Source organism: Coregonus lavaretus (genome assembly GCF_964263955.1).
Source record: "Coregonus lavaretus genome assembly, chromosome: 21".
NCBI classification, from domain to species: domain Eukaryota; kingdom Metazoa; phylum Chordata; class Actinopteri; order Salmoniformes; family Salmonidae; genus Coregonus; species Coregonus lavaretus.
Genome location: NC_140008.1, coordinates 40,018,639 through 40,045,403, shown reverse-complemented (window position 1 = coordinate 40,045,403; position 26,765 = coordinate 40,018,639). Strand labels below are relative to the sequence as shown.

General features: G+C 44.1%; 1 protein-coding gene across 1 annotated transcript in view; it reads left to right on the top strand.

Moving 5' to 3' along the window:
• LOC311149318 (SH3-containing GRB2-like protein 3-interacting protein 1) overlaps positions 1–26,765 on the top strand; it is a gene marked incomplete at its 5' end in the record, with an annotated part of 101,034 nt that overhangs the window by 58,595 nt on the left and 15,674 nt on the right. The window contains 12 exons of the mRNA XM_084186464.1: positions 6,166–6,190; positions 6,561–6,581; positions 6,814–6,879; positions 7,202–7,268; positions 9,631–9,867; positions 17,791–17,875; positions 18,280–18,398; positions 20,300–20,404; positions 20,881–20,955; positions 21,135–21,986; positions 23,768–23,904; positions 24,284–24,440. Of these exons, the coding sequence (XP_084042590.1) occupies positions 6,166–6,190; positions 6,561–6,581; positions 6,814–6,879; positions 7,202–7,268; positions 9,631–9,867; positions 17,791–17,875; positions 18,280–18,398; positions 20,300–20,404; positions 20,881–20,955; positions 21,135–21,986; positions 23,768–23,904; positions 24,284–24,440 (1,946 nt within the window). The remainder of the gene's footprint in view (positions 1–6,165; positions 6,191–6,560; positions 6,582–6,813; positions 6,880–7,201; positions 7,269–9,630; positions 9,868–17,790; positions 17,876–18,279; positions 18,399–20,299; positions 20,405–20,880; positions 20,956–21,134; positions 21,987–23,767; positions 23,905–24,283; positions 24,441–26,765) is intronic.

Here is a 26,765-nt window from a genome sequence, read left to right as displayed (position 1 = left end):
TCTCATATAATTTAAAAAACTGTTCACTAGGCGTAGGCAAGACCATAAGCAAATAGGTAAACTGGGATAATACTAATGAGTTCATCAGGGTGATTTTTCCACAAATTGACAGGTATTTACCTTTCCATGGTAGCAAGATCTTATGTATTTTTGCTAACTTTCTATTAAAATGTATTGAAGTGAGATAATTTATTTCCTTTGGGATATGTATTCAGTACGTTTTGGAGAAATGTCCTCTGGTCTGATGAAACAAAAATAGAACTGTTTGCCATAATGACCAACGTTATGTTTGGAGGCAAAGGGGGGTGGCTTACAAGCTGAAGAACAACATCACAACCGTGAAGCACAGGGGTGGCAGCATCAGGCTGTGGGGGTCTGGTGCACTTCACAAAATAGATGGCATCATGAGGAAGGAAGATTATGTGGCTATATTGAAGCAACATCTCAAAACATCAGTCAGGAAGTTAAAGCTTGGTTGCAAATGGGTCTTCCAAATGGACAATAACCCCAAGCATACTTCCAAAATTGTGGCAAAATGGCTTAAAGACAACAATGTCAAGGTATTGGAGTGGCCATCACAAAGCCCAGACCTCAATCCTATAGAAAATGTGTGGGAAGAACTGAAAAAGCATGTGTGAGCAAGGAGGCCTACAAACCTGACTCAGTTACACCAGCTCTGTCAGGAGGAATGGGCCAAAATTCACCCAACTTATTGTGGGAAGCTTGTGGAAGGCTACCCGAAACATTTGACCCAAGTTAAACAATTTAAAGGCAATGCTACCAAATACTAATTGAGTGTATGTAAACTTCTGACCCACTGGAAATGTGATGAAATAAATAAAAGCTGAAATAAATCATTCTCTCTACTATTATTCTGACATTTCACATTCTTAAAATAAAGTAGTGATCCTAACTGACCTAAGACAGGGAATTTGTACTAGGATTAAATGTCAGGAATTGTGAAAATGTAGTTAAAATTTATTTTTGTATAACGTGTATGTAAACTTCCGACTTCAACTGTATGCTGAGCACTTGTTGGCTGCTTTTCCTTCACTCTGCCGTCCGACTCATCCCAAACCATCTCAATTGGGTTGAGGTCCGGGGATTGTGGAGGCCAGGTCATCTGATGCAGCGCCCCATCACTCTCCTTCTTGGTAAAATAGCCCTTACGCAGCCTGGAGGTGTGTTGGGCCATTGTCCTGTTGAAAAACAAATGATAGTCCCACTAAGCCCAAACCAGATGGGATGGCGTATCGCTGCAGAATGCTGTGGTAGCCATGCTGGTTAAGTGTGCCTAGAATGTTTAATATATCACTGACAGTGTCACCAGCAAAGCACCCCCACACCACAACACCTCCTCCTCCATGCTTTACGGTGGGAAGTACACATGCGGAAATCATCCGGTCACCCACACCGCGTCTTACAAATACACTGCGGTTAGAACCAAAAATCTCACATTTGGACTCCAGACCAAAGGACACATTTCCACCGGTCTAATGTCAATTTCTTGTGTTTCTTGGCCCTAGCAGGTCTCTTCTTCTTATTGGTGGCCTTTAGCAGTTCGAACATGAAGGCCTGATTCACACAGTCCCCTCTGAACAGTTGATGTTGAGATGTGTCTGTTACTTGAACTCTGTGAAGCATTTATTTGGGTTGCAATTTCTGAGGCTGGTAACTCGAATGAACTTATCCTCTGCAGCAGAGGTAACTCTGGGTCTTCCATTCCTGTGGCGGTCCTCACGGTCCTCTTTGGTTATTTGAGCTTTTCTTGCCATAATACGGACTTGGTCTTTCACCAAATTGGGCTATGGAAGTGATGCAGACAATTACACTGATCTACCCCCTATAAAAAAAGAGGCTAATGCAATTGATGCTAATTGTTGATTACTGAAACTCCCAAAATCATCCAATTGTTATAATACATTTGAAGCAAAAGCCTACCCGTGTGTGTTCAACTATTTCAGCACCGTTTCGCGCTACTTTGAGACAAGCGTGGGGACTCATCTTGATAAATCAATCAATGTCAGATTTGAGTTTTCACTGAATCTCTGTTTGGATATTGGTTAGGCTACAATTAGACTTTGGAAATGTTAGCTAAGTTGAGGTGAAGCTGCTCATGGTCATCTTGTCTAGTTAGATCATTTATTAGCACTGATTAGAACATTTTGCTATCATGTTATGTACTGTAGTTTAATAAGTGGATTATTTTGCTCTTCAGTCGCATAGTAGCCTAGGCCTACCCCCAACCAAAAGCCTGTGACTTGTCTTAAGCAATCAGTGTGATTTTGTGTCACTGAATCTCCATCTGTATATATTTTGTTAATTGGTCTCTGGCTGGGCAACTAAGTGGAGGTATAGCTCTGCTATTAGTTTGCTCATCTGTCACTGATCAGAAACATTTAGCATGCAATAATGTAGCACTTGTAGGCCTATTATTTTGCATGATTATGTAAAGGCAACTCCAAAATATGTTTCACAATATACAGTGCATTCGGAAAGTATTCAGACCCCTTCACTTTTTCCACATTTTGTTATGTTACAGCCTTATTCTAAAATGGATTAAATATTTATTTTTTTCGCCTCATCAATCTACACACAATACCCCAGAATGACAAAGCAAAAACATGTTTTTAGAAATGTTTGCAAATGTATTAAAAACTAAAATATCACATTTACATAAGTATTCAGACCCTTTACTCAGTACTTTGTTGAAGCACCTTTGGCAGCGATTACAGCCAACGAGTCTTCTTGGGTATGACACCACAAGCTTGGCACACCTGTATTTGGGGAGTTTCTCCCATTCTTCTCTGCAGATCCTCTCAAGCTCTGTCAGGTTAGATGGGGAGCGTCGCTGCACAGCTATTTTCAGGTCTCTCCAGAGATGTTCGTTTGGGTTCAATTCCGGGCTCTGGCTGGGCCACTCAAGGACATTCAGAGACTTGTCCCAAAGCCACTCCTGCATTGTCCTGTTGGAAGGTGAACCTTCGCACCAGTCTGAGTTCTTGAGCGCTCTGGAGCAGGTTTTCATCAAGGATCTCTCTGTATTTTGCTCCATTCGTCTTTCCCTCGATCCTGACTAGTCTCCCAGTCCCTGCCGCTGAAAAACATTCACACAGCATGATGGTGCCACCACCATGCTTCACGTAGGGATGGTATTGTCCAGGTGATGAGCTGAGCAGTGCCTGGCAACAATTTAATTACGCTTTTTTCCCAACGTTTACTGACACCGGCCATATTCAACGGGTGTTGAGCGTTCGTAAATTCGTTAGTTATTCTGTGCTCTGGCACACTCAGACGAGAGTGCTCTGAAATCGGAGTAGATAGCCAGAGTGAATTTACCAGCTACATCTAGCGACAGTTGTCGCAGTGACATCATAAACATTCTATTGAAATAGTTACTTGCATAGTGGAGTCTTTTGTTTAGAAATTTAGCTAGCTAGCTAACAATGAACCATAATCCCAACTCATAATGTTACTACCCTGCATGAATCTGCAGGTAGCTAACCAACCATGTTCAATGTTAGCAAGCTAACATTAGGCTATAACTAGCAATACAAATGGCTCTGAGATATGAATAATATTACTACACAGATCATACACGTAACGCTAGCTAGCTAGCAGCCAGCTAACGTTAGCTAGCTAGCTAACAGTACACTTTAATTTGAAATGAAAATGACTTGCTGACATAATTAGAAACGTGTAATAATATCTGAAAATGTAGCTAGCTAGACTCTCTTACCGTATACATGGATGGACGCTTCTCCCTCTCTGTCACAGATGCCATGGTTGCCCTTAGTTTGAAGATGTAATCCGTAGACAGGTGTTTTATACAACAGCCTTCTGTGTGTTCTCTTTTTTGCAATCAAACGCCAGAATATTCTCCATCTCCTTAGCTATCATACTCTAATTCCACTGATTTCAGAACTCGGTCCTCCAGAAAGTGGAGAGCAACACTAGTGCAGTTCTACTACGTGATATGTTTCAAAAAAGCGGGGTTAGAAAGGATTACCTACACATACTGACCAGCTCATATTATAGACAGAAGCGCGCTACATGGCAGACCAATCCGAACTCATCACACTCATTATCTCAGCCAATCATGGATAGTGGGAAGGTTGCTGTCTTTTTCCGTGGCTAAACCAACTAGGCTTGTAATTTAACAATTGTATTCGTATTTACAGATGGCACACAAGTTTGTTATTAAGGCACATGAAAGTTCACATGTTCCAGAAGGCATTTCTGCCAAAAAACGCATTTTGATTTTTAAAAAAAGTTTACGTTCAAATGGCACTCCTGTGAAGTAGTGACGTGCGATATATGCCTAGTTCATAAAACGAGTCACAAATGTGGAAAAAGTGAAGGGGTCTGATTACTTTCCGAATGTACTGTACAGTACATGACCAAAAGTATGTGGACACTTGCTTGTCGAACATCTCATTCCAAAATCATGGGCATTAATGTGGAGTTGATCCCCCTTTTGCTGCTATAACAGCCTCCACTCTTCTGAGAAGGCTTTCCACACCTTCGGAACATTGCTGCGGGGACTTGCTTCCTTTCAGCCACAAGAGCATTAGTGAGGTTGGGAACTGATGTTGGACGATTAGGCCTTGCTCGCAGTCGGCTTTCCAATTCATCCCAACGGTGTTCGAATGGGGTTGAGATCAGGCCTCTGTGCAGGCCAGTCAAGTTCTTCCACACCGATCTCGACAAACCATTTCTGTATGGACCTCGCTTTGTGCACGGGGGCATTGTCATGCTAAAACAGGAAAGGGCCTTCCCTCAGCTGTTGGAAGCACAGAATCGTCTAGAATGTCATTGTATGCTGTAGCGTTAAGATTTCCCTTCACTGGAACTAAGAGGCCTAGCCCGAACCATGAAAAACATCCCCAGACCATTATTCCTCCTCCACCAAACTTTACAGTTGGCACTATGTATTACATTTAACATTTTACGTTTTAGTCATTTAGCAGACGCTCTTATCCAGAGCGACTTACAGTTAGTGAGTGCATACATTTTCATACTGGCCCCCCGTGGGAAACGAACCCACAACCCTGGCGTTGCAAGCGCCATGCTCTACCAACTGAGCTACAGGGGACTCCTGGCATCCGCCAAACCCAGATTCGTCCGTCGGACTGCCAGATGGTGAAGCGTGATTCATCACTCCAGAGAACGCGTTTCCACTGCTCCAGAGTCCAATGGCGGCGAGCTTTACACCACTCCAGCTAATGCTTGGCATTGCGCATGGCTCGGCCATGGAAACCCATTTCATGAAGCTCCCGACGAACAGTTCTTGTGCTGATGTTGCTTCCAGAGGCAGTTTGGAACTCGGTAGTGAGCGTTGCAACCGAGGACAGACGATTTTTATGAGCTACGCGGTTTAGCACTCAGCGTACCGTTCTGTGAGCTTGTGTGGCCTACCACTTCGCGGCTGAGCTGTTGTTACTCCTAGACATTTCCACTTCACAATAACAGCACTTACATTTGACCAGGGAAGCTCTAGCAGGGCAGAAATTTGACGAACTGACTTGTTGGAAAGGTGGCATGTTTGTCTATAGAGATTGCATGGCTGTGTGCTCAATTTTATACACCTGTCAGCAACGGGTGTGGCTGAAATAACCGAATCCACTCATTTGAAGGGGTGTCCACATACTTTTGTATATATAGTGTAACTTTTTTTATATGACAGAGGTTCCACACGTTGCCATGACGCAAGTTGTGTGGGAAAAATATAATTTGTATTTTATTCTGTCATATTTCATTTTATTCTTAGCCTACTATAAAATATATGTGTGTTGACTGAGATTAGGGTAGTTTAAGTGTGTCTTGTCTGTTTAATTAACAAAATAACTATTGATTTCATGTGCATGGCGCAGCCATGTAGCATATGGGCTGCACAGACCAGTAACATAATTAAAATATGCCATTCAATTCTTTTGAAATGTCTTATCCCGGCAAGAATGTGGTATGAATAAAAAAAAAAATGCATATGTATTTATGTATGCAAAGGGTGTTAGAATGCCCCTATAGATTGGGGTTTTCCAGTGAGCTGCTTTGCTAATTGGCAGTGCACTTCAGTGTTAGGAGAAAATATGGAATGTGGATTTCAAGATCCTTACTTTCTCTTTGCTCCCTCCCTTTTTCTCTTTCTCTGTCTTTCTTTCACAGGGGGTCCCCTGACAGAGAAGGTGGTGTAAGTATCACAAAATTATTCATGTTTTATCCAAAGGATTAATCGGTCAACTTGTTCAGCTGTGAAATAGTTCACATTTATTGAATTGTGTTGTCAATAAAGATGCTTAATAATGTCATTGCTGGAAGGGGAAGACATGATTGCCTATTTTACAAACTCAGTTTAATACTGTCGTTTTAAGACTGGCTCAGTCCTTTCGGTGAATCAGCACTGTAACATTGGTGCCCCTTTTTCATAGACTCTAGAATCAAATGAAATGAGTGTATTGTATTGTTGAACTTAACTGTTTTGTGAGGTATTGAATTTCCTTACATGATTTGATTTGTATTGTATTTGTATTCTCTGTATTGTGGACTCGACTGTCATCCAGGGTCCCCAAGAGATTGAATCGGTATTGAACACTATTGGAGTCCCTTCTAGTGTAGGGTAGATAGTTACTATAGCCTCTACTCTACTAGGCTCTACTAGACCTTAGGTACTCCTTAGGTGCATAGTTACTACTTGGGTTCATAGTTCCTGTATAAGTAACATTGAGTAGCCAATCACAGCGTAGTAGTGCATGAATTGAGTAATCAGGATCGTGATTGGTGGAATTGATTGTGATCGTGTCATTCTGTTTTCAGTCACAGAAGAAGGCCAATGGGGCGGCTGTCAATGGATTCTCTGGAGAGATCGACTGGGACAGATATGTATGGAACCAGCTTTTTTCCTTTGAACAAGCTCATATAAAAAACAAATCTATGATTATGTTACTGGCATGCTCTCAAAGATCTATATGTCATGGACAGTAGATATTATTCTGACCCTTCAGTTACTGTCCTACTGTCGTTTCTAAAGATTCTGAGGGTATGTTAATGTAGCATCAGTCGGTTGAGGTCAATTCCAATTCAATTCAAACAATTCAGGAAGTAAACTGAATTGACAGAATTTAAATGGAATTGAGCCCAACCCTGATAGCATGTTGTAAATACAGCGTGTGATGTTGGTGTGTCTGTTGCTCGTGTGTTTCAGAACACCCCTACGGTGGACGATGAAGGTTACAGTCTCAGGCCAGACGAGGAGGAGGGGCCAGGATCAGATATCCTTTATCATCTAGCTACACCCTAATGGAGATAGATATTAACTATTTCACACGATATAATACACCTACACCTAATACTACACCTATAGCAGCACTATAGTTATACCAAATCACAGATTACATATAGTTTGTATGTCACAATATGAGCACATCGCTCTTTGTACAGTGGGGAAAAAAAGTATTTAGTCAGCCACCAATTGTGCAAGTTCTCCCACTTAAAAAGATGAGAGGCCTGTAATTTTCATCATAGGTACACGTCAACTATGACAGACAAAATGAGAATTTTTTTTCCAGAAAATCACATTGTAGGATTTTTTATGAATTTATTTGCAAATTATGGTGGAATATAAGTATTTGGTCAATTACAAAAGTTTCTCAATACTTTGTTATATACCCTTTGTTGGCAATGACACAGGTCAAACGTTTTCTGTAAGTCTTCACAAGGTTTTCACACACTGTTGCTGGTATTTTGGCCCATTCCTCCATGCAGATCTCCTCTAGAGCAGTGATGTTTGGGGGCTGTCGCTGGGCAACACGGACTTTCAACTCCCTCCAAAGATTTTCTATGGGGTTGAGATCTGGAGACTGGCTAGGCCACTCCAGGACCTTGAAATGCTTCTTACGAAGCCACTCCTTCGTTGCCCGGGCGGTGTGTTTGGGATCATTGTCATGCTGAAAGACCCAGCCACGTTTCATCTTCAATGCCCTTGCTGATGGAAGGAGGTTTTCACTCAAAATCTCACGATACATGGCCCCATTAATTCTTTCCTTTACACGGATCAGTCGTCCTGGTCCCTTTGCAGAAAAACAGCCCCAAAGCATGATGTTTCCACCCCCATGCTTCACAGTAGGTATGGTGTTCTTTGGATGCAACTCAGCATTCTTTGTCCTCCAAACACGACGAGTTGAGTTTTTACCAAAAAGTTCTATTTTGGTTTCATCTGACCATATGACATTCTCCCAATCCTCTTCTGGATCATCCAAATGCACTCTAGCAAACTTCAGACGGGCCTGGACATGTACTGGCTTAAGCAGGGGGACATGTCTGGCACTGCAGGATTTGAGTCCCTGGCGGCGTAGTGTGTTACTGATGGTAGGCTTTGTTTCTTTGGTCCCAGCTCTATGCAGGTCATTCACTAGGTCCCCCTGTGTGGTTCTGGGATTTTTGCTCACCGTTCTTGTGATCATTTTGACCCCACAGGGTGAGATCTTGTGTGGAGCCCCAGATCGAAGGAGATTATCAGTGGTCTTGTATGTCTTCCATTTCCTAATAATTGCTCCCACAGTTGATTTCTTCAAACCAGGCTGCTTACCTATTGCAGATTCAGTCTTCCCAGCCTGGTGCAGGTCTACAATTTTGTTTCTGGTGTCCTTTGACAGCTCTTTGGTCTTGGCCATAGTGGAGTTTGGAGTGTGACTGTTTGAGGTTGTGGACAGGTGTCTTTTATACTGATAACAAGTTCAAACATGTGCCATTAATACAGGTAACGAGTGGAGGACAGAGGAGCCTCTTAAAGAAGAAGTTACAGGTCTGTGAGAGCCAGTAATCTTGCTTGTTTGTAGGTGACCAAATACTTATTTTCCACCATAATTTGCAAATAAATTCATTAAAAATCCTACTATGTGATTTTCTGGATTTTTTTTCCTCAATTTGTCTGTCATAGTTGACGTGTACCTATGATGAAAATTACAGGCCTCTCTCATCTTTTTAAGTGGGAGAACTTGCACAATTGGTGGCTGACTAAATACTTTTTTCCCCCACTGTATATAGAGTCTGTATCTGACTGACTGACTGTTTGACTGACTGACTCAATGACTGACTTAGTGAACGACTGTCTATATAGATCAGAAACATTTTGTATTCAGCCCACCACAGAACAGCTTATCAGTACAAATCAACAGGGAGACCGTTGAGTATCATCTCATCTCAACTCAATAACAAACAGACAGCCGGGAAATAACTGAGTATCACGTCAACTCAATAATAGCTAACAGCATACGGCCTGGAACAACTATATATTGATTAGACTGATATTGCTGGGAGATTCTGCAGGCTTTTCGGAACATGCTGTTCTGTGAGGAGATTCTACGGTCTCCTGATTAGAAGCTGTTGTATGCTGTAGCAATCTAGTATTTGGTAGAGTTGTAGATATAGAAACGATCCGGAGTACAGAGTTTCCCCTAGTACAGATCTAGGATCAGCTTCCCCTCCCCCAATCCTAACCTTAACCGTTAGTGGGGAAAATGCATAACTGGCCCAAGCTCAGTAGGGGCAACGTCACCTTACTCCTAGAAATACAATGTAAGTGACCTATGACCTTCAGCAGTTAAACCATTACGGTCTTTAACGGCAACCCACCTGGCCCCAAACCACCCAAGGAACACTTCTTCTCCTCCAGCGAGTCGGAGGGAGAGGAGGACCACCGGAAAAAGTTTAAGATCAAGATCAAACCGTTACCAGCGGAAAGTGCCAACTGTTTGGCCCCCTCAGTAGATGAACTCAAAGCTTCCATTGGCAACATAGCTCTGTCTCCTTCTCCTCTGGTGAGTCCCTCCCTCCCTCTGCCATCACTGCTTTGCCCTCACTGGAGCCATGGTGTCATTTCCTCTTCCTGTTATTGTATACTGTATTCTAGAATGTGTTTGAATTGTTGTATCTGTTTGCTGTTCTGTTCCTCATTAGGAAATTCTTTCCACAGTTCACAACACATTTCTTACTCTTTGTGTGTTTCTCTGTCGCACTGCATGCGTTTTCTCCTCATTACCCACTTATATGCCTGTCTGTGAGTGAATTATAGTTTCTCAGAGGCTTATTCATCCATATTCCTGTAGTGACAGTGAGCTAGGGAGGCACTGGGGTTTGCTTACCCTCTACTACATAATACATTGCTGATGCTAGGGATGTTGGGGAGAGAAATGGTGGCTGGCAGGTCTTTAGCATTCTGCTGTGACCTCAGTGGACTACCAATTACTGGAGTGGAGTTTAACCCAAGGCAGATGTCTCTAAGCAGCCCACAGAAACCAACGGACACTGTGTTATTGAGTCTCATCATACACTTTAAACTGGAGAGAGAGTTCCCACACCACAATGACAACAACTTCATGAGAAACCATGAGATTCAAACCTACTCAAATTAAAAACATCACTTAAAACCTCAAATTAGCAGAGTGATCCAAATGAGAGGGGAGGGGGAGGGAGAGGTGTTGAAGGAGTTTCTCTTTGGGATGGGGCCCCACCCCTCCAACCTCCTCCACACCCGTCAACCCTCCTCTAGTGTCATACCTGGTGTAAATAATTCAGCCTGGAAAGTGGGTATTCACAGTGAGGCACTGATGTATGCTGTACGTACGTGAGGACAGTCTCTGGTCATACGAGAACCTTACAGACTCAATAATTAATCCATCCACTGGCTGTAGAGCCGCTAGCTAGCCGTTAGCTCACTAACCTTGAGCAGTGAGCAGGTGTTTGGTTGTTTTAAGCTGTACCTGGCTCTCTCTGTGTGTAGAGGAATTGTACAATATAGATCAGGGAATAGCAGACATTAGCTGTGTGGTTCTGAGGGTGGCCAGTCAGTCATAGAGAATTGTATTATGTCCTCCTTACTGTAGGTCAAGTAATCACCTAAAACCCATTGTCAAAACCTTGTTCCAGAAAGGTCTATCAGTGTACTAGGTTAGGGGACAGAAAGGGTTGGAGACTACGTGCCATGGGGTTTGAGATTATAACAACCATGTGATTAAATCCCAAATGAATGTACAGTGATTGACCAGGTCTAGGAGAGACCTGCAATGTAGAAGGATTTAACCCCAGGTCTTTCAAGTCCTTTAATATAGAGATGTATTCCCAAGCAACGGTTCTAACGCCCACGTCTGAATAGAAAGCAGTGCCAGCTCTGTCCTATACTCTCCAGATTATGTCTATTCCAATTAGCATCTCCTCCGTTTAGTAAAACCTCTCCAGTCTGTCCAGAGTGCTGGAACTTCTGCCTTTTACCTCAGTCATGAATTAAACATGAGTCGCTCTCCATTGCAACTGTGTGCTTACCCAGGTAGCCCTGGCAACGGTTACCAGGACATTGGCTAAGGAGAGCTGGGATAGGGAGCAAAGGTTAACAGGCTAAATCGAACAACGAGGTTCTTTCCACATTTCTTTCCCTGGCTTTCTCTTGCTCCCTCATTCTATCTCTCCTGCATTCTCTTTCTCTCCTTCTCCCTTCGCCTGTCGTTCTCCCTTCCTCTTTCTCTCCCTTGACCTCGATCTCTCTGTATTAAAGTTAAATGTGTTGTTCTTTGAGCGTGATGGCTGTTGAGAATACAGAAAGAGAGACAGAGGAAGACAGTATGTGTGAGAGCAGATTAACCTCCCATGGGCATTTCTGTCCACAGTGCAATAGATGTATCACTAGAGTTTCCCTTGTACTCAACAACTATCACTATTGATTAAACATCCAGTCACTCATCAGATCAAAGTCGCTTATCAATATACTGTAGATGGATGAATGAATGGGTGTGGAAAGTGAAATGGATAGACAGATTGGTAGATAGTGGATACTTATGCTCTCTCCGTGGATCTTACGTAAATGAGAGTAGAAAACTATTGACATGATGTGTGTTTGTTTGGTCAGTCTACATTCACCTCCATAATTCCTGCTATCATAGCTTTGTGTATACAGTAATTGTGGATTATCTACCCTAACATGGTATCCCCTCTACCCCCTTTCTCCCCTCCTCTGTCTCTCTGTTCTGCCCCCTCCTCTGTCTCTCTGTTCTGCCCCCTCCCTCTGTCTCTCTGTTCTGCCCCCTCCCTCTGTCCCTCTGTTCTGCCCCCTCCCTCTGTCTCTCTGTTCTGCCCCCTCCCTCTGTCTCTCTGTTCTGCCCCCTCCCTCTGTCCCTCTGTTCTGCCCCCTCCCTCTGTCTCTCTGTTCTGCCCCCTCCCTCTGTCTCTATGTTCTGCCCCCTCCCTCTGTCTCTCTGTTCTGCCCCCTCCTCTGTCTCTCTGTTCTGCCCCCTCCCTCTGTCTCTATGTTTTGCCCCCTCCGCTGTCTCTCTGTTCTGCCCCCTCCCTCTGTCTCTCTGTTCTGCCCCCTCCCTCTGTCTCTATGTTCTGCCCCCTCCCTCTGTCTCTCTGTTCTGCCCCCTCCCTCTGTCCGTCTCTACCTTTCTTCCCCTCTACCTCCCTCTTTTTCTATATTTATCTTCCTCTCTCTTATGATGCTAACTTCTGTAGAGGAGTAGTCCGGTAAGCCTCTTCTTGGCATGTCGTTCTCTGTCTCTCTGTCTCTCTGTTAGCATGAATTGCACACTTGCATGTCAGTTTTCTCCCTTTCTGTTTGTGATTCAGCATACTGACTTTTCTCTCTAAGGACCATATTGAATGTCTGGTGGGTGTCCATTGGGTCCTTTGTAATAGAGTGAGAGAAATATGCAATAGCAATACAACACACTCAGGTGTACCGGTGAACCAGGATTTGTGGAGAACAGGTTGCTCTGAATGAGAACCAATGGTGAGACTACCACAGTACCAGCACGAAGACAGCTGCTTTATAGTGACATTCGCTAAGATGGAAATCTGGCTGCTTTCTCTCATAATATCCATGCACAACAGCTCAGCAGATTATGTGTGCTCGTGTGTGTATATGAGTATATGCTTTTATTTTATTTCCTCTGAGTAAGGTCCCCTGAATCTGATTTAATTGAGGCTGTAGCAGTCAGTCAGTTGCATTCCACAGGAGCAGAATGATGGGAATAATTACAAAGGAAATGGAGGTGGGGAAGGGCAGAAAAGAATGCAGAGGGAGATGAGGAGAGGGGAAAAGGATACAGCTGAATGAAGCCACAGCAGGTCCACAGAAGAGTAGAGAGGACAGGGCCAATTGGATCAGTCATTATGGGCTGTGGATGACTGTGATTTCTCTCTCAACATATTGACATACACACCCATGCATGATCACACACCCACGGATGAATCATCGCGCTCACTCACTCGCGCGTGTGAATGAGTCATCCGTGCTCCTCTTAAGCCCTTCTCAGCTCTCTGCTTTCTACTCCATGATGCATGTTTGATCTCAATATACATGTTCAAAAGCATCAAATGGGTAAATTGTGACTGACTGACTGATCTACAAATAATAATGAATAGTTATTTTTGATGCAAGGTGATTTGTAGATCAGTCAGTCGCCAGCCCATTTGGTCTCACGTCAGATGGCATCACTTCTATGCGAAGCTCGTCCCTCAACCGATCTGTGGAACTCATCCCTAATTCTGAAAATCACTCCGCTCTCGGTAGCTATGACACACTGGCTACTACCGCAAACCATGCTCGATCAGCAGAGCAAACTTACTCCCGCTAGCAGTCTAGTGCAAGCTTGTTTGAGTGGCCATACGGTAGATAGTTTGCCAGATGAATTGTATAGCACCAAAGTTATGGAACTGTTCACAGCTGGCACTGTGCCTCGCTACTTTGAAACATTTTGCAAACGCGATAACGCCACACAGAGCAGTCAGCTGTGCTGTAGAACTCTGCGCACTAATCACGCCAGAACAGATGTCATGAAGACTAATTTGTGCATTAGCTAGAACTTCACTGCGCTAGCTAGCGGGAATATTCAGTGTTGAGTGTGTTAAATTATGTTGTTTGCATCCCTGCCTTTAGTTTCATATGGATTGATTTGAAACTGATTCAGCCAGCAAGCAGACACTAGCTAGCTAATGTGCTAGCTAGCTAATTTTCGTGCACATTTCAAATTTCATAAATACCGATTCTACCACCACAAAACACCTTAGCTAGTGAAGAATACCCAATATTAGCTACAGGTTTATAGTTTTTGGCAAGATAAACTCTGACACTTTTGAGGATTTAAAGGGGGTTCAGTTGACAATGTCACCTTGGTAACCTTTTCGAATGTTAGGACAGCATATAGTAGCCAAACCTCTTTTTAGCTATCCCATGTGTTTGCGAGTTATCAGACAGACCAGATGTGAGACAATGTGGTTGATCTATTTTAAAGCACATTAAGGGTGTGGATCATGCACTCTTAATACTCTTAAAAGCCTACTGCCATTCTTCAGTCACCAGTCAGAAATCACTGAATATTTGAACATTCTTACTGGCACGGCTAATAATGCCACCACAGGCCTATAGAAATGTTGCAGTGCTCCGCTTGACCTGTCATTGCTCCAATCACACAATTTTGCTGCCTCAATGCCCCGTCCACCAGGAAGTAGCTGAGTGCCGGAGCCGCTATACCAACATTTTTATAATTAACTCAAGATAGACCACATGGTGTCGTTTCCAACCGGAGCAAATTAAGCGTAGTGGGCAGAACAACCAAGGATGTGGGTAGAGCCAAGCACGAGCTAGCGAGATCCTATTGCCGTGTTCTAGCATGTATTTGCATATTTCTGTTAAGGAACAACTACTCTGTGAAGTGCGCGTGTACAATAACTCAGTTCACCATTGCACTCCTTCTAAACAATATAATTTTTTAAAACTTTTAGAAAGGTTTAAGTCTACAAAACTTAGTGTTCGTAACAGATTATAGTTTTGGGAGCAGAAAACGGTATTGAGATCGAGTGTTCCATCGCTGAGAAAATGTGCAGAATGTTGGCCAAGTTTAATCTAGCTCTAACTTCTCCCACTTCCTGCCACTGGACTTCCTCTCATCACCATATTTGGTGGTGAGAAGAAGTTCTAAATGGATGCTTCAGATTTATACATCCTGTGAAGTATCTGGCTCATTGTTCTCTCGTAGTGACATCACTATGACAGTATACTACTGTACTGTACCTTTCTTTACCCCACTCTATCTCTCTGGTGCGGGATGACTAAACTGAATTTCCATTACAGCCATTAATGGGGATGACTCTGGTTGTGTTGTGAATGTAACTGTATTATGTTGGAGAAGTGTGCTTTACTGATTCATCACTCTCTGACCAGGTATCTCTTCTCTCTTCCTTTTTGCTGGTCATAGAGACGTAGCCCGGTAAGTGTCCCTCCATTCCGTGTCCGTCCCTGGGGCCTGGGGTGAATTACAAACGCTTTTTTCTCCCTCTGCTTCCTGTAGCCTGCTGGAGGAGTGGAGGGGAGAGGGTTGAGGTGGAGTTAACAGTTGAAACAGATCAGGAAAATATGGCTCCCTGTTGTACTAGGCGTTTAAGTCCCTGGGGGAATCTGAATAGTCTTTCCTTGATTCCTCGTATCCTCTGTCTTCGCCTCCTTCTTGCTTCCTTCTGATATATTAAGGAGGTGGGTAGAAGAAGGGAAGAGACGACGCAAGAAATTGAGAAAGGACGTTTGAGATTCACCCCATCTGTCGACAGCTGGACCCTTTGATCTCTCATTTCAGCCCCACCTTCTAGTGAATCCTCTGCTGCCCTCTCTCTCTCTCTCTCTCTCTCCTTCCATCTCGCACTGTCCCTCCTTCCTTCTCCCTCTATTTTCCTTCTTATCGTGCCTCATTGAGAGTTATTTCATGCACTGTATTCTCACTAAAAAGCAGCACTCTTTGTCTTGGTCTCTCTTTCTTTCTCTCTCCCTGCTCTCTCTTTCTCTCCTTTTCTCTCTATCTCTCTCTTTACCTCTGGGTTTCTCTCTGTCTCTCTCTCCATGTTTCTGTATCTCTCTCTCTCATTATATGGTCTCATCTGTATTCTATATCTGTCCTTCTCAATTTTGTGTAGGGTGTATAATGTCTTGGGCTTACATGAGGCTTTAAATACCTACTCTTTCGATCTGTCTCTGACAGCTTTCTGTGCCCACTGAACTCACACTATACACTGAGTGCACAGAACATTATGAACACCTGCTCTTTCCATGACATACAGTGGCTTGTGAAAGTATTCACCCCCCTTGGCATTTTTCCTATTTTATTGCCTTACAACCTGGAATTAAAATTGATTTTTTGGGGGTTTGTATCATTTGATTTACACAACATGCCTACCACTTTGAAGATGCAAAATATTTTTTGTGAAACAAACAAGAAATAAGACAAAAAAACAGAAAACTTGAGCGTGCATAACTATTCACCCCCCCAAAGTCAATACTTTGTAGAGCCACCTTTTGCAGCAATTACAGCTGCAAGTCTCTTGGGGTATGTCTCTATAAGCTTGGCACATCTAGCCACTTGGATTTTTGACCATTCTTCAAGGCAAAACTGCTCCAGCTCCTTCAAGTTGGATGGGTTCCGCTGGTGTACAGCAATCTTTTTTTCATTTCACTTCTCCAATTACATGAAATCCAAATAAAAATCAATTTAAATTACAGGTTGTAATGGAACAAAATATGAACAACGCCAAGGGGAATGAATACTTTTGCAAGGCACTGTAGACTGACCAGGTGAATCCAGGTGAAAGCTATGATCCCTTATTGATTAAATCCACTTCAGTCAGTGTAGATGAAGGGAGGAGAACGGGTAAAGAAGGATTTTTAAGACTTAAGATAACTGAGACATGGATTGTGTATATGTGCCATTCAGAGGGTGAATTGGTAAGACAAAAGATTAGAAGTGTCTTTGAACGGGCTATGGTAGTACATGGTAGTAGTACAGTAGGCCAGGCGCACCGGTTTGTGTCAAGAACTGCAATGCTGTTGGGTTTTTCACGCTCAACAGTTTCTTGTGTGTATCAAGAATGGTCCACCACCCAAAGGACATCCAGCCAACATGACACAACTGTGGGAAGCATTGGAGTCAACATGGGCCAGCATCCCTGTGGAATGCTTTCGACACCCTGTAGAGTCCATGCTCGACGAAAGCGCGGGGGGGGGTGCAATTCAATATTAGCCAGGTGTTCTTAATGTTTTGTACACTCTGTGTATATTAGCTTGTCTATAGATCCTAATGGTCATTGTAAAGTATATATTATTTGTATTAATCTACATAACTGCATTTTTATTTCACTCTGCAGTAAGTATACCTTTTCCAGAAATATAATGTTTTATAATCCATTCACGATTCAGACAGTGCATCTCAACACAATATCATCTCTTATGTCCTAAGGCCACTAGCTCCTAGATTGTTCCACAGTATTTCTATGTGAGGTAGAGAGAACAGGCCTATTATTAGTCATCTACTTCCCTGTTGCGACGGTTGCTAAATCAGCCTAGCCAATGGTCTCATCCGATTAGCTCATTCTAAGGCTATAGAGACCATTTTCTGACCTTCGCTAGTGGACAGGCACCCTCCTGGAAATACTGTATGTAATGTGTACATTAACACGGTGTGACTCATGGATTTTAAAACCCTTTATTATTTCCATATGAGTCATTTGAGTGTGAAATGTAATGTGTGATATGTTTTTTGTCTTTTTTCAAATGTATGTGTTTTTATTATAGGGGTTGATGACAAAGGACTCTAGTAAGTATCTAAGATGTCTCCACTGTATCTAAGATGTCTCCACTTGTTTTGTTGTTTAAAGCTAAATGCTTCAGTTGAAAAGCCAAGTCATTGATTAGTTTCAATGTGTTTTAGTGTGTATGATGAGTCAGTTGAGGTGAACGACTGTGAATGAATCTCTCCTCAGGTGAAGAGATACAGGTAGCTCGGCCAAGACGTCCTGCACCCATTGAGGTCCCCACATTAGCAGCCCCGGTGCTACAAGTCCCCAGGTACGTCTCTGTCTGTTGCCCACTGACCTGTCACAGACTCACCCCAGGTGTTGTGGCTCTGTAGTGATGCACTGGTCTGTACATCTATAGTTTTACATTAACCTCTGATGACTTTCAGTCGCTGATGACAATCAACAATCACTGATTTAGTAACGTTAAGTCGAAGGCTGATACAGCCCCTTCCTTCCCTTATGACATGAATGCATCTCCTGTTGTAGTGTGCTGAGTGAGGTGACTGAAGTCTGTCTTAGTTTCTGTGGTAGACTGATCATCTGACTCATCCTGCTGTCCCTGTCTATCCCTGTCTTATCTCCATCCCTCAGCAGTAAGAAAGCCAGTACCAGAGAATGCTACAGCCTACTAACCCTGTCTGTCTGTCTGTCCCTATTTTATCTCCCTCCCAGAAGTAAGAGAGCCCCAGCAGTACCAGTACTAGAGAAGAAAGCAGTCTCAGTACCAGAGGACGCTACAGCCTTATTTGGGCCTCCGCTGGAGACAGCCTTCGGAGAGCAGAAAACTGAAGGTACAACTCTGTCCCACATCTGGCTGTCACCGGGTTTTCTTTGATGTTTGATTGGTGTGTGTGTGTGTGTGTGTCAGCGCTGAGCGATTAACCAACATTTTCGCACCGTTTCTGTAGAAAGAAATCAAAGCAAGCACGAGAGAAATCAGATCAGATGTTACAGGAATTTGTAGTTTTCAACAGGAAAATATTCAACCTAGTTCAGCGCAGAAAACATGCTAATTGCCTACAATGCCCATAATCCCCTGCCTTTCCTGTTTATCCAGACCCCGGACAGACTCATGAGAGAGGAATGTACACAACACAACGACGAGAGGGATAGAGACAGTTTGTGAGGTAGCTCTACACAATTGATAGTTGATAGGTAATTAGCAGTCTTGAAAGTATGCCCTATCTACTAAAATTGTAATTTCGTCAGACAGCTCTGCAGCATAAGAAGCTACTAGCTAGCCATCTAGCTAGCTACTAGTCTAGCTAAACAGGATGACTCGTTAGGGAGCACAGAGATTACGGTCGCGTTCCCTGCTCAGACTTTGCATGCATCAACCAATGGTTGCGTGACATGTCATCGACTGTTCCGTCGGGCACCAGATTGCTGTAACATACTGTATGATGTGGTTAGCTGAAATGTAAAATACCTATCCAGGCGTTGTAAGATCTGGCATGCATCAGCAACACCTGGGCAGAAGAACGTGCCCAACATTAGATGGTTGTCTGGCTGGCTGGCTGCTAATGCCTGAGCAGAGATGAGATGATGACTAAGGAATTAAATTAAATAAAGTCATCCAATAAAGTAATAAGACAATGGATTGTTTTCAATGTTTTTTGTCAATATTTGGCTTTGGAATTTCAATTAAAACGTTCTAAAATCATTTTAAGGTAATTATTTAATGTAAAAAATATATATAATAAAAAAGAACCTGAAATCAAAAACCGTTATTTTGTTTTGTGAAACTCGAACTGACCTCAAAAAGCGCTAATCGCTAATCGCTAGCGTGTGTGTGTGTGCGTGCATGTGTCCATCTCTACCTTGTTTTGCTGTGATCGAGATGTGTATAACGACAATGGCTTGTTGTGGATCACTGTGACACTGAAGACACACTGCAGATGCATAGCACCAACAAGATGGATGCTTCCTATTCCCTACACTGCCTTTCGGCCACCTCTAAAGACACTATCCCTCCTCCCTGTCAGCTGCACACACTGCCACTATGTCTTGGGCACTAAAACTCTCACAAACACGCTAGGGATCAGAGCTCAGAGGCACTATGAAGTCAAATTAGATTCCACCGTGGTTGGTTTGTTGTCGTGTGGATCCACCCTCACCGCTCTCAGTCAGGGTTCTATGCTGGTGGATTTAGCTCTGCAGGCTCTGACTGGAAAGCTCTTAGCTTGTTATGTAACTACCTGCCGAAGCATAGCTAATGTCACTACATACAGATACAGCAGCCTTTGCTTTTTTAACACACCATTCAGAGATAGAAGTTTCTCTGTGAGGCTGTTAGTCCCTGCTGATATCCCTCTTTCTCAATGGTGTGGTTATATAAAGTACATGATTCTGTGAAACTGATAGGGTTGCTATTCTCTATTTATAAATAACAGATGAGCTTGTATAAGATGTTGCCTTCAGTAGTAGGAGATATTCTCCACAGCTATAGCTAATAGAACTGATATTACCTCCTTACTTCTTGGTGTCTTTTTTTGCGCAGTAATTGGTTGGTTATAGACATGACAGGTTTAGGCTAATGGTAATCTAGGTCCAAGAATTCAGATTCAATTCATGTCTTTATTCTAGATGCTAACATGCCTATTTTAACATACAGTTACCCTGAGGTATATCTTTTTAGCTTATTAAACTGACGCCCCCACTATGTTATGTCCCCTGTCTGTTCTGAACATAGTGGGTATATCTGAGACAGTGGTGTGTGACGTGTGGGGTGCTCCTCTACCTGAGTCTGAGTCACTGAGCCCAGACTTCTCTTTCACGAGACCCTTCCCTACAGGCAGTAAGTTTTCCATTTGTGTTTGCACTTCCTGGAATGACTCTGAAATGACTGCACGGAACCATCAACACCTCATAAACCACCTCACCCTCATGACTGAAACTAACGAGCGATCTGGACGGATAAACAGAGGGAGAGAGTCTGTGAACGAGTGCTCCATTAACTCTTCCTCTTCCTCCGCAGCCCGTACTAACCCGCTCATTTCATCCGTCATTAGTTAGAGAAATAATTAAATCCATACTAATGTTGAGCATCATGATTCAATTGCCTCTTCCTCCTCTTCCCCCCTGCATCTGCCATGGATTATGGGCCATATGCATGGTGGTGTATGTAATGTATGGCATGGGGCTGTATGGTAGTTCCCTACCTGTCCTGTCCTGAGCTGGTGTGGCGCAGCCATGCACTAACCCCAGGTGCCTCTAGATGGCGCCACCCTTTATAGTGACAGGCTGTTCACGGATGCACTGATATCATTGCAGCTCCGCCCCTGCTTCCGCCCAAGAATGTCTCAACCTCCCCCCCTCTAACTGGCTCCCCCTCTGCAGATGCTGCCGGTAAGACCCCTCATCACTCGACCCCTCTTGACCCCTTCCCTCTCTCCTTCCCTCTACCTTTTTCTCAATCTCACTTTCTATTTCTTGCATTTGCTGTCTCTCACTCTCTCTCTCTCTCTCTCTCTTACTCATTCTCATACTAACTGCTCTGCTCCTCTCTCCGTGCACGTGACTGTCAGGTTTGTCAATAAAGGCAGAAGGCTCAGGGAGGAAGACCTCCATCCCAAACCTGGACAACATTTTCGGCCCAGCGGAACCCCCTGCCTTTGGCGAGGAGTCTGCCGACAAGTGGGTCTGCTTCAGCGAGGAATCAGCAGCCTCTGAAACACCACCCCCTCCAAAGGACCCAGCCCCGCCTCTGCCAACGTCCCCACCCCCTCCAGAAGATCCCCCTGCCCCTCCTGTACCCACCTCCCCTCTCCCTCTGGATGACCCTGTCCCTGCCCCCTCTCTCTCCCCTCTCCCCACCTCCCGTCCCCCACAGGAAGAATCTGTCTCTCCCTTACCCACCTCCCCACCCCCTACAGAGGAACCAGCGCCCCACCTACCCACAGTCCCACCCTCACCTAAAGACCCTACACCCCCACCCACACCACTTCCACCAAAGGACCCTACACCACCCCCCACTCCCACACCCACTGTTGTCCCCACGCTCGACTTAACCTCCAGCATTGTCCCTGTTCCCCCTGTCACCTCACCCCCCAGCGTTGCCCCTGTCTCCTCTGCAGTCCCCTCTTCTCCCAAAGCAAGCACATCTGTCTCCCCCACCATCCCCCCTGCCCCTGTGGAAGCACCCTCACGCACCATCCCCCCGCCCCTCGTCTTGGCCTTGGAGGAACGGAAGGGTCCTGAAGCAGCTGCTCTGTCTGTCCCACCTGCCCCGCCGAAAGAGGACCTCAGTGAAACCGCCACCACCGTGTCACCCAAAGATGTTGGGCAGGTTTCCCGTGTTGCGCCTCCCCCTCCTCCACCCCCTACGTACAGGGCAGTGGTGTCCTCGCCAGGACCCACGACAGGGGGCATGGGTAGTAGTGGTGAGTACCCCTGCAGTTCTAACTCATCTTACACAACACCCCCCATCCATAACAGCACAATCCACCTGACCACTGTCAGCATCAGTCTCAGTCCGTAGCGTTGTGCTGATGTATCATGCAGTCAGCTAGTGTAAGCACATACTTGATAGGTTGTCAGTGTAAAAGAGTATGTTCTTAATTGACTTACCTGTATAAATAAAGGTTGGATAATAAAAACTAGGAACATAATGACCATCTATTTAAGGCAGTGATTAGGTTTAGTTGGCTTGCTGTTTGACTGGAGCGGCTCATTGAAATCAACTGTGAGTAGGATCATTATATTCATTACGCTGTTTAATGGTTAGATTAATGCTGACTGATTCCCATATCAGGGCTGATCACAATCCTTACATTAATACAGGATATGAGCTGAGAAGGTACTGTACATAAACCCTGCTCTTGTTCAGACCTACATTTCATCTTGCAAAATAGAATTGATCACATTGTGGCTGTGTGTGTGGATGTGTGTTATCAGAAAGAAGTGGGTTAAGATCCCTAAACCAATGAAGCCATTGTTCCCTGTTTCCGTCTATGTAAAGTGACACACCACACACACTCTTGCTTTACAATTATGGCGGTCGTTATGTAGTGTTGTTCCGTTGTAGACTAAAAAGAGATGTGCGTAGTGTACGTGACCACGATGAGGATGAGGGGCGTTAGTTAGTTTAGCTTAACACAACTGGAACGGGACACCCGGATTCAGGACTGGAAACACAGCTTGGATAGATCCCGCTGACACAGCACTTTGGAATGCCGGGATGAGTGGGTATTCTGGCTCTGAATATTTTGTCCCCCTGTGGGAAAATCGTCCCTCAAGATAAACAATAAAGTGACTGACTGAGTTCAGAGTGTTTTTAAATCTTATTACCCACTACTGCAGGGGTGTGGAACACATGTTGCCCTGGGGGGCGCGTTTGGTCTTAAACGAGGTCCAGAGGGCCTCACTGATCATTTGTTATAATTCCTTGCCATCAAAATTAGCAAAAAATTGTCCTCCTATCCATAGTTTTTAGAATTTCCGATGCTCCTTTACTGTCTAGTGATTATTAGCAAGCTGGACAGTCAAGACATTTTATGAATACAGGTCCATTATCATTTCTACACAGTTTCAGTTTGGTTTGAGTCATTTTAAAGTATCTAGATATATATATATATATATATTTTTTTTTTTACTCAAACCACTTGCGGGCCGGATTGGACCCCCTGGGCCGTATGTTTGACACCCCTGCACTACTCACTCCCAAAACCTTCCTAATAGATAGTAAAACAGGTAGCCATGATGGACTGGTGTGTGTTCTCTCACTGTCATTCTATCCAATTAAATTTAGCTCAATGGAAATTCAATCAAACATAATGTTCCGTAAACAGGAAACCAGGTTACCCAATCATTATTCCAGAATGAACTAGATGTTCTAGACCACGTGTCAAACTCATTCCACGGAGGGCCGAGTGTCTGTGGGTTTTCTCTCCTCCCTTGTACTTGATTGATGAATTAAGGTCACTAATTAGTAAAGAACTCCCCTCACCTGGTTGTCTAGGTCTTAATTGAATGGAAAAAACTAAAACCCGCAGACACTAGGCCCTCCATGGAATGAGTTTGACACCCCTGTATCTAGAGAGACTGCCTGGTCAGTTTTGTTTTGATGTTCTAGGATCTCCCCACATCGTGATTTTCTATTTCTCTGGACAGTGATGTCATAATGTTCTCCTAATGCAGGTGTCCTCTTGTCCCCATGCAGGAGCGTCCTCTCCGGCTCGACCTGCTACACCGTCAGCTTCATCAGCTGTTGTCAGCAGCCCCACCCCGCCCCCACCTCCACCACGCCCTTCCTCACGACCCAAACTGCCTCCTGGGAAACCTAGCATGGGGGACGTGGTACGTGATGATATCTTTGTTTACACTTGACTTACTATACACAGTAACAACAACCTACTTGCACAGTAACAACTCTACTTATATAAAATAAAAAAATGCGGTACGTGATACAGTAATAAAAACCTCAAACCTCCTCAAGCAGCACACTCCTCGTAAACAACACCTTTTTATACTTTATGGTACTTCCATAATTGACCTGTAGTAGATATTTGACCGTTAGTTTCAAGTGTTTGTTTCACGTTTAGCCTCCCCAAAATGGATGCTGAACTGTGAGGACGATTGAACATTAAATGACTGATAATTAAATCATATCACTAATAGGATCTCTAACATGAAAACATCTGTTATATTTTTCCTCTGTCTCTCTGTCCCAATGCAGAGCCGGCCCTTTAGCCCCCCGGTCAGTCATTCGTCCAGCCCCCCTCCCATCGCCCCACTGGCTCGGGCCGAGAGCACTTCCTCTATCTCCTCCAACAACTCCTTGAGTGCAGCCACCACCCCCACCGTCGGTAAAGATCTCACTGTGTCTGTGTCAGGTGTGTGTGCCCCGTCATCTCTCTCACCACTACCTGTTCTACTGTACCTGTGCTACTGTTACAGTACCTGTGCTGTTACCTGTGTTGACGGATTGCTTTGGTCAATCTCTGTGCTGCCGCGGAGATGGCGGCATCCATCGGCAGCTGCTGTTTTTCTGTGACTCTCAACTCTGTCTCTCAATAAATCCTGATGCACTCCTCCAGCGAATGCTTGAGTTACAGTGTTCACTCAGTGTAATGTATTTACATTTACTCAGTGTATTCACTCAATGTACACTGTATATCTGTGAATGCGGTAAGGATTTTAAAGACTACAACATGCCTAATAATTCGTAATGGAATGGTTAAATATACTGTAACCATTCACTCAGCTAGGGGAAAAGGTTATTGTCTGAAGAGCCTACAGTATATTACAACAGAATACAGTTAGTCATAAAGACACATATGGTATTAATCCCAGAGAGTGACATTTTAAATCATCACTTAAATGAAGCATGATGTGGTAAATGTTTGCTGGGTATTTACTGTTTTGTTAGATACACAATGCATTCGTCGTATCTTCTTTAGATTTATGAGGAGGACAGTAGAAAGTAACAAGATAATATGATTTGCAGCGTAAGGAGACTTGGAGCAGAGAGCCCACATTTGAAATGCTGATCATGCCTTGTGTGCTTCTCATCCCATGAGATTTTTGTATTTGAGTTTTTTTTCTTCACATTTTTCACCCATCCCATAATGTTTCCGTTCACAACGTGTCCTCCTTACTGTGACACTGTCCGTTTTTCTATCACCATTATTTCTTACAGGGTTTGTTCTTTGTTTTGATTTGCATTTGTCCTTTTTTCTTTTGGGCTATCGCTTGTTGTGATGTCAGAAGATGATGCTTTTGTAGACAAACTGCCCATGTTTGGGAGGCCCTTTGATTCCCTGGCAGGTACAGTATAGTGTGGATGGAGGGAGGCTATCTGAGAGGAAGGGGGTTAGGACCTAGGAGGGAGGAATGTTCCACGTTCCACCCAAGCTTTGATGACTGTCTGATGTCATAGGTCATCCATCCATGAGAATTTTCTTGCTTTGTTTGTCTGTTTGTTTTTGTCAATCCATCTCAGAGTTGATGGCAGCTATCATATGAGGGGAGTACATTTGAGATATTGGAGTATGCCACAGATTTCGTTTTTCACTTTGATAAATGGTGAAACACCTCGCTCTCTCCATCTCTCACACACACTCTCACACAAAAGCAGTGTTGAATGAAAAGCATCCCAATGATAATTTGTTCAGAAAGCTGAAATGCCGTGCATCTGCCATTCATCATCCCACACCTACAAGGTTCTTTTTTGTGTTTTTTATGACTGTACACGCTTTGCTGCCCACATCACCACGGCAACGTCCATTTTTGTGTGATAGTTACTGTGTGTGGAGTGCACTGTGTTTTCGAGCATGCTGTTACTCTGCAGTCTGCGGTGCTGTGTGTGTATATGTGTGTGTTCCTGTGTGTAAAGAATGTAGCCTGTCTGAAGAGCTTCTGTGGCATCTGTGGGCACTCACACACACTCACACTCACTCCCTCTGTGATAGAGAGAGCCTAGCTGCTTTTGAAGTCTGGCAGGAGAATTGGCCTGAGTGTTTCCAATTGGTTGGTATTCATCGCACCACCCTCTCCTCACCACTCAGATCATCACAGACAGACAGGCAGGCAGCCAGTGAAAGAGCTCTCCAGTGCCCACCTCCCAACCTCTCACCCTGATCCCCATCCTCCCCCTGTACCAGACTTCCCCTTATCCTCTGCCCTCTCACCCTCTCACTCCACCCATGGGAAGGTGTTTCTCCACTACACTACACTCCACTACTCTAACCATGCACCCCCATCAGAACACCTGCCCACTATTCACCATTCACCTCCACTCCATCCATCCATTCACTACATCCCAAGGTCCCCACCACCCCCTCAGCAGTCACACCTAAACAGTGAGCCCACCAACCCCCTCCAGCACCCCTGGTTTTACCCTCATCACTTCCCCCTGGTGTACGTCATCAGGTCCAACAGCCAGAGTCCATCTATTCTGAAAGACGATGGCCGGTGTGATACGTAAAACAGTCTACTATTGGCATGTGATGTAAAAGTATTAATGTAATGATAATGGTAATGAAGGTTTTCTATAGCAGTGTGTAGATGAATATTGTATGTGCAGTATGAACGATCTGCCAGGTATCATTCCCAATCAGTCCTCTCCAGGCTTGGCTTGTTCTCACCATGCTCCTAGACATCCACCACCACCATCCACCAAGAGATACCTTATTTCATCTGGTCCAGCCCCCTCCCAC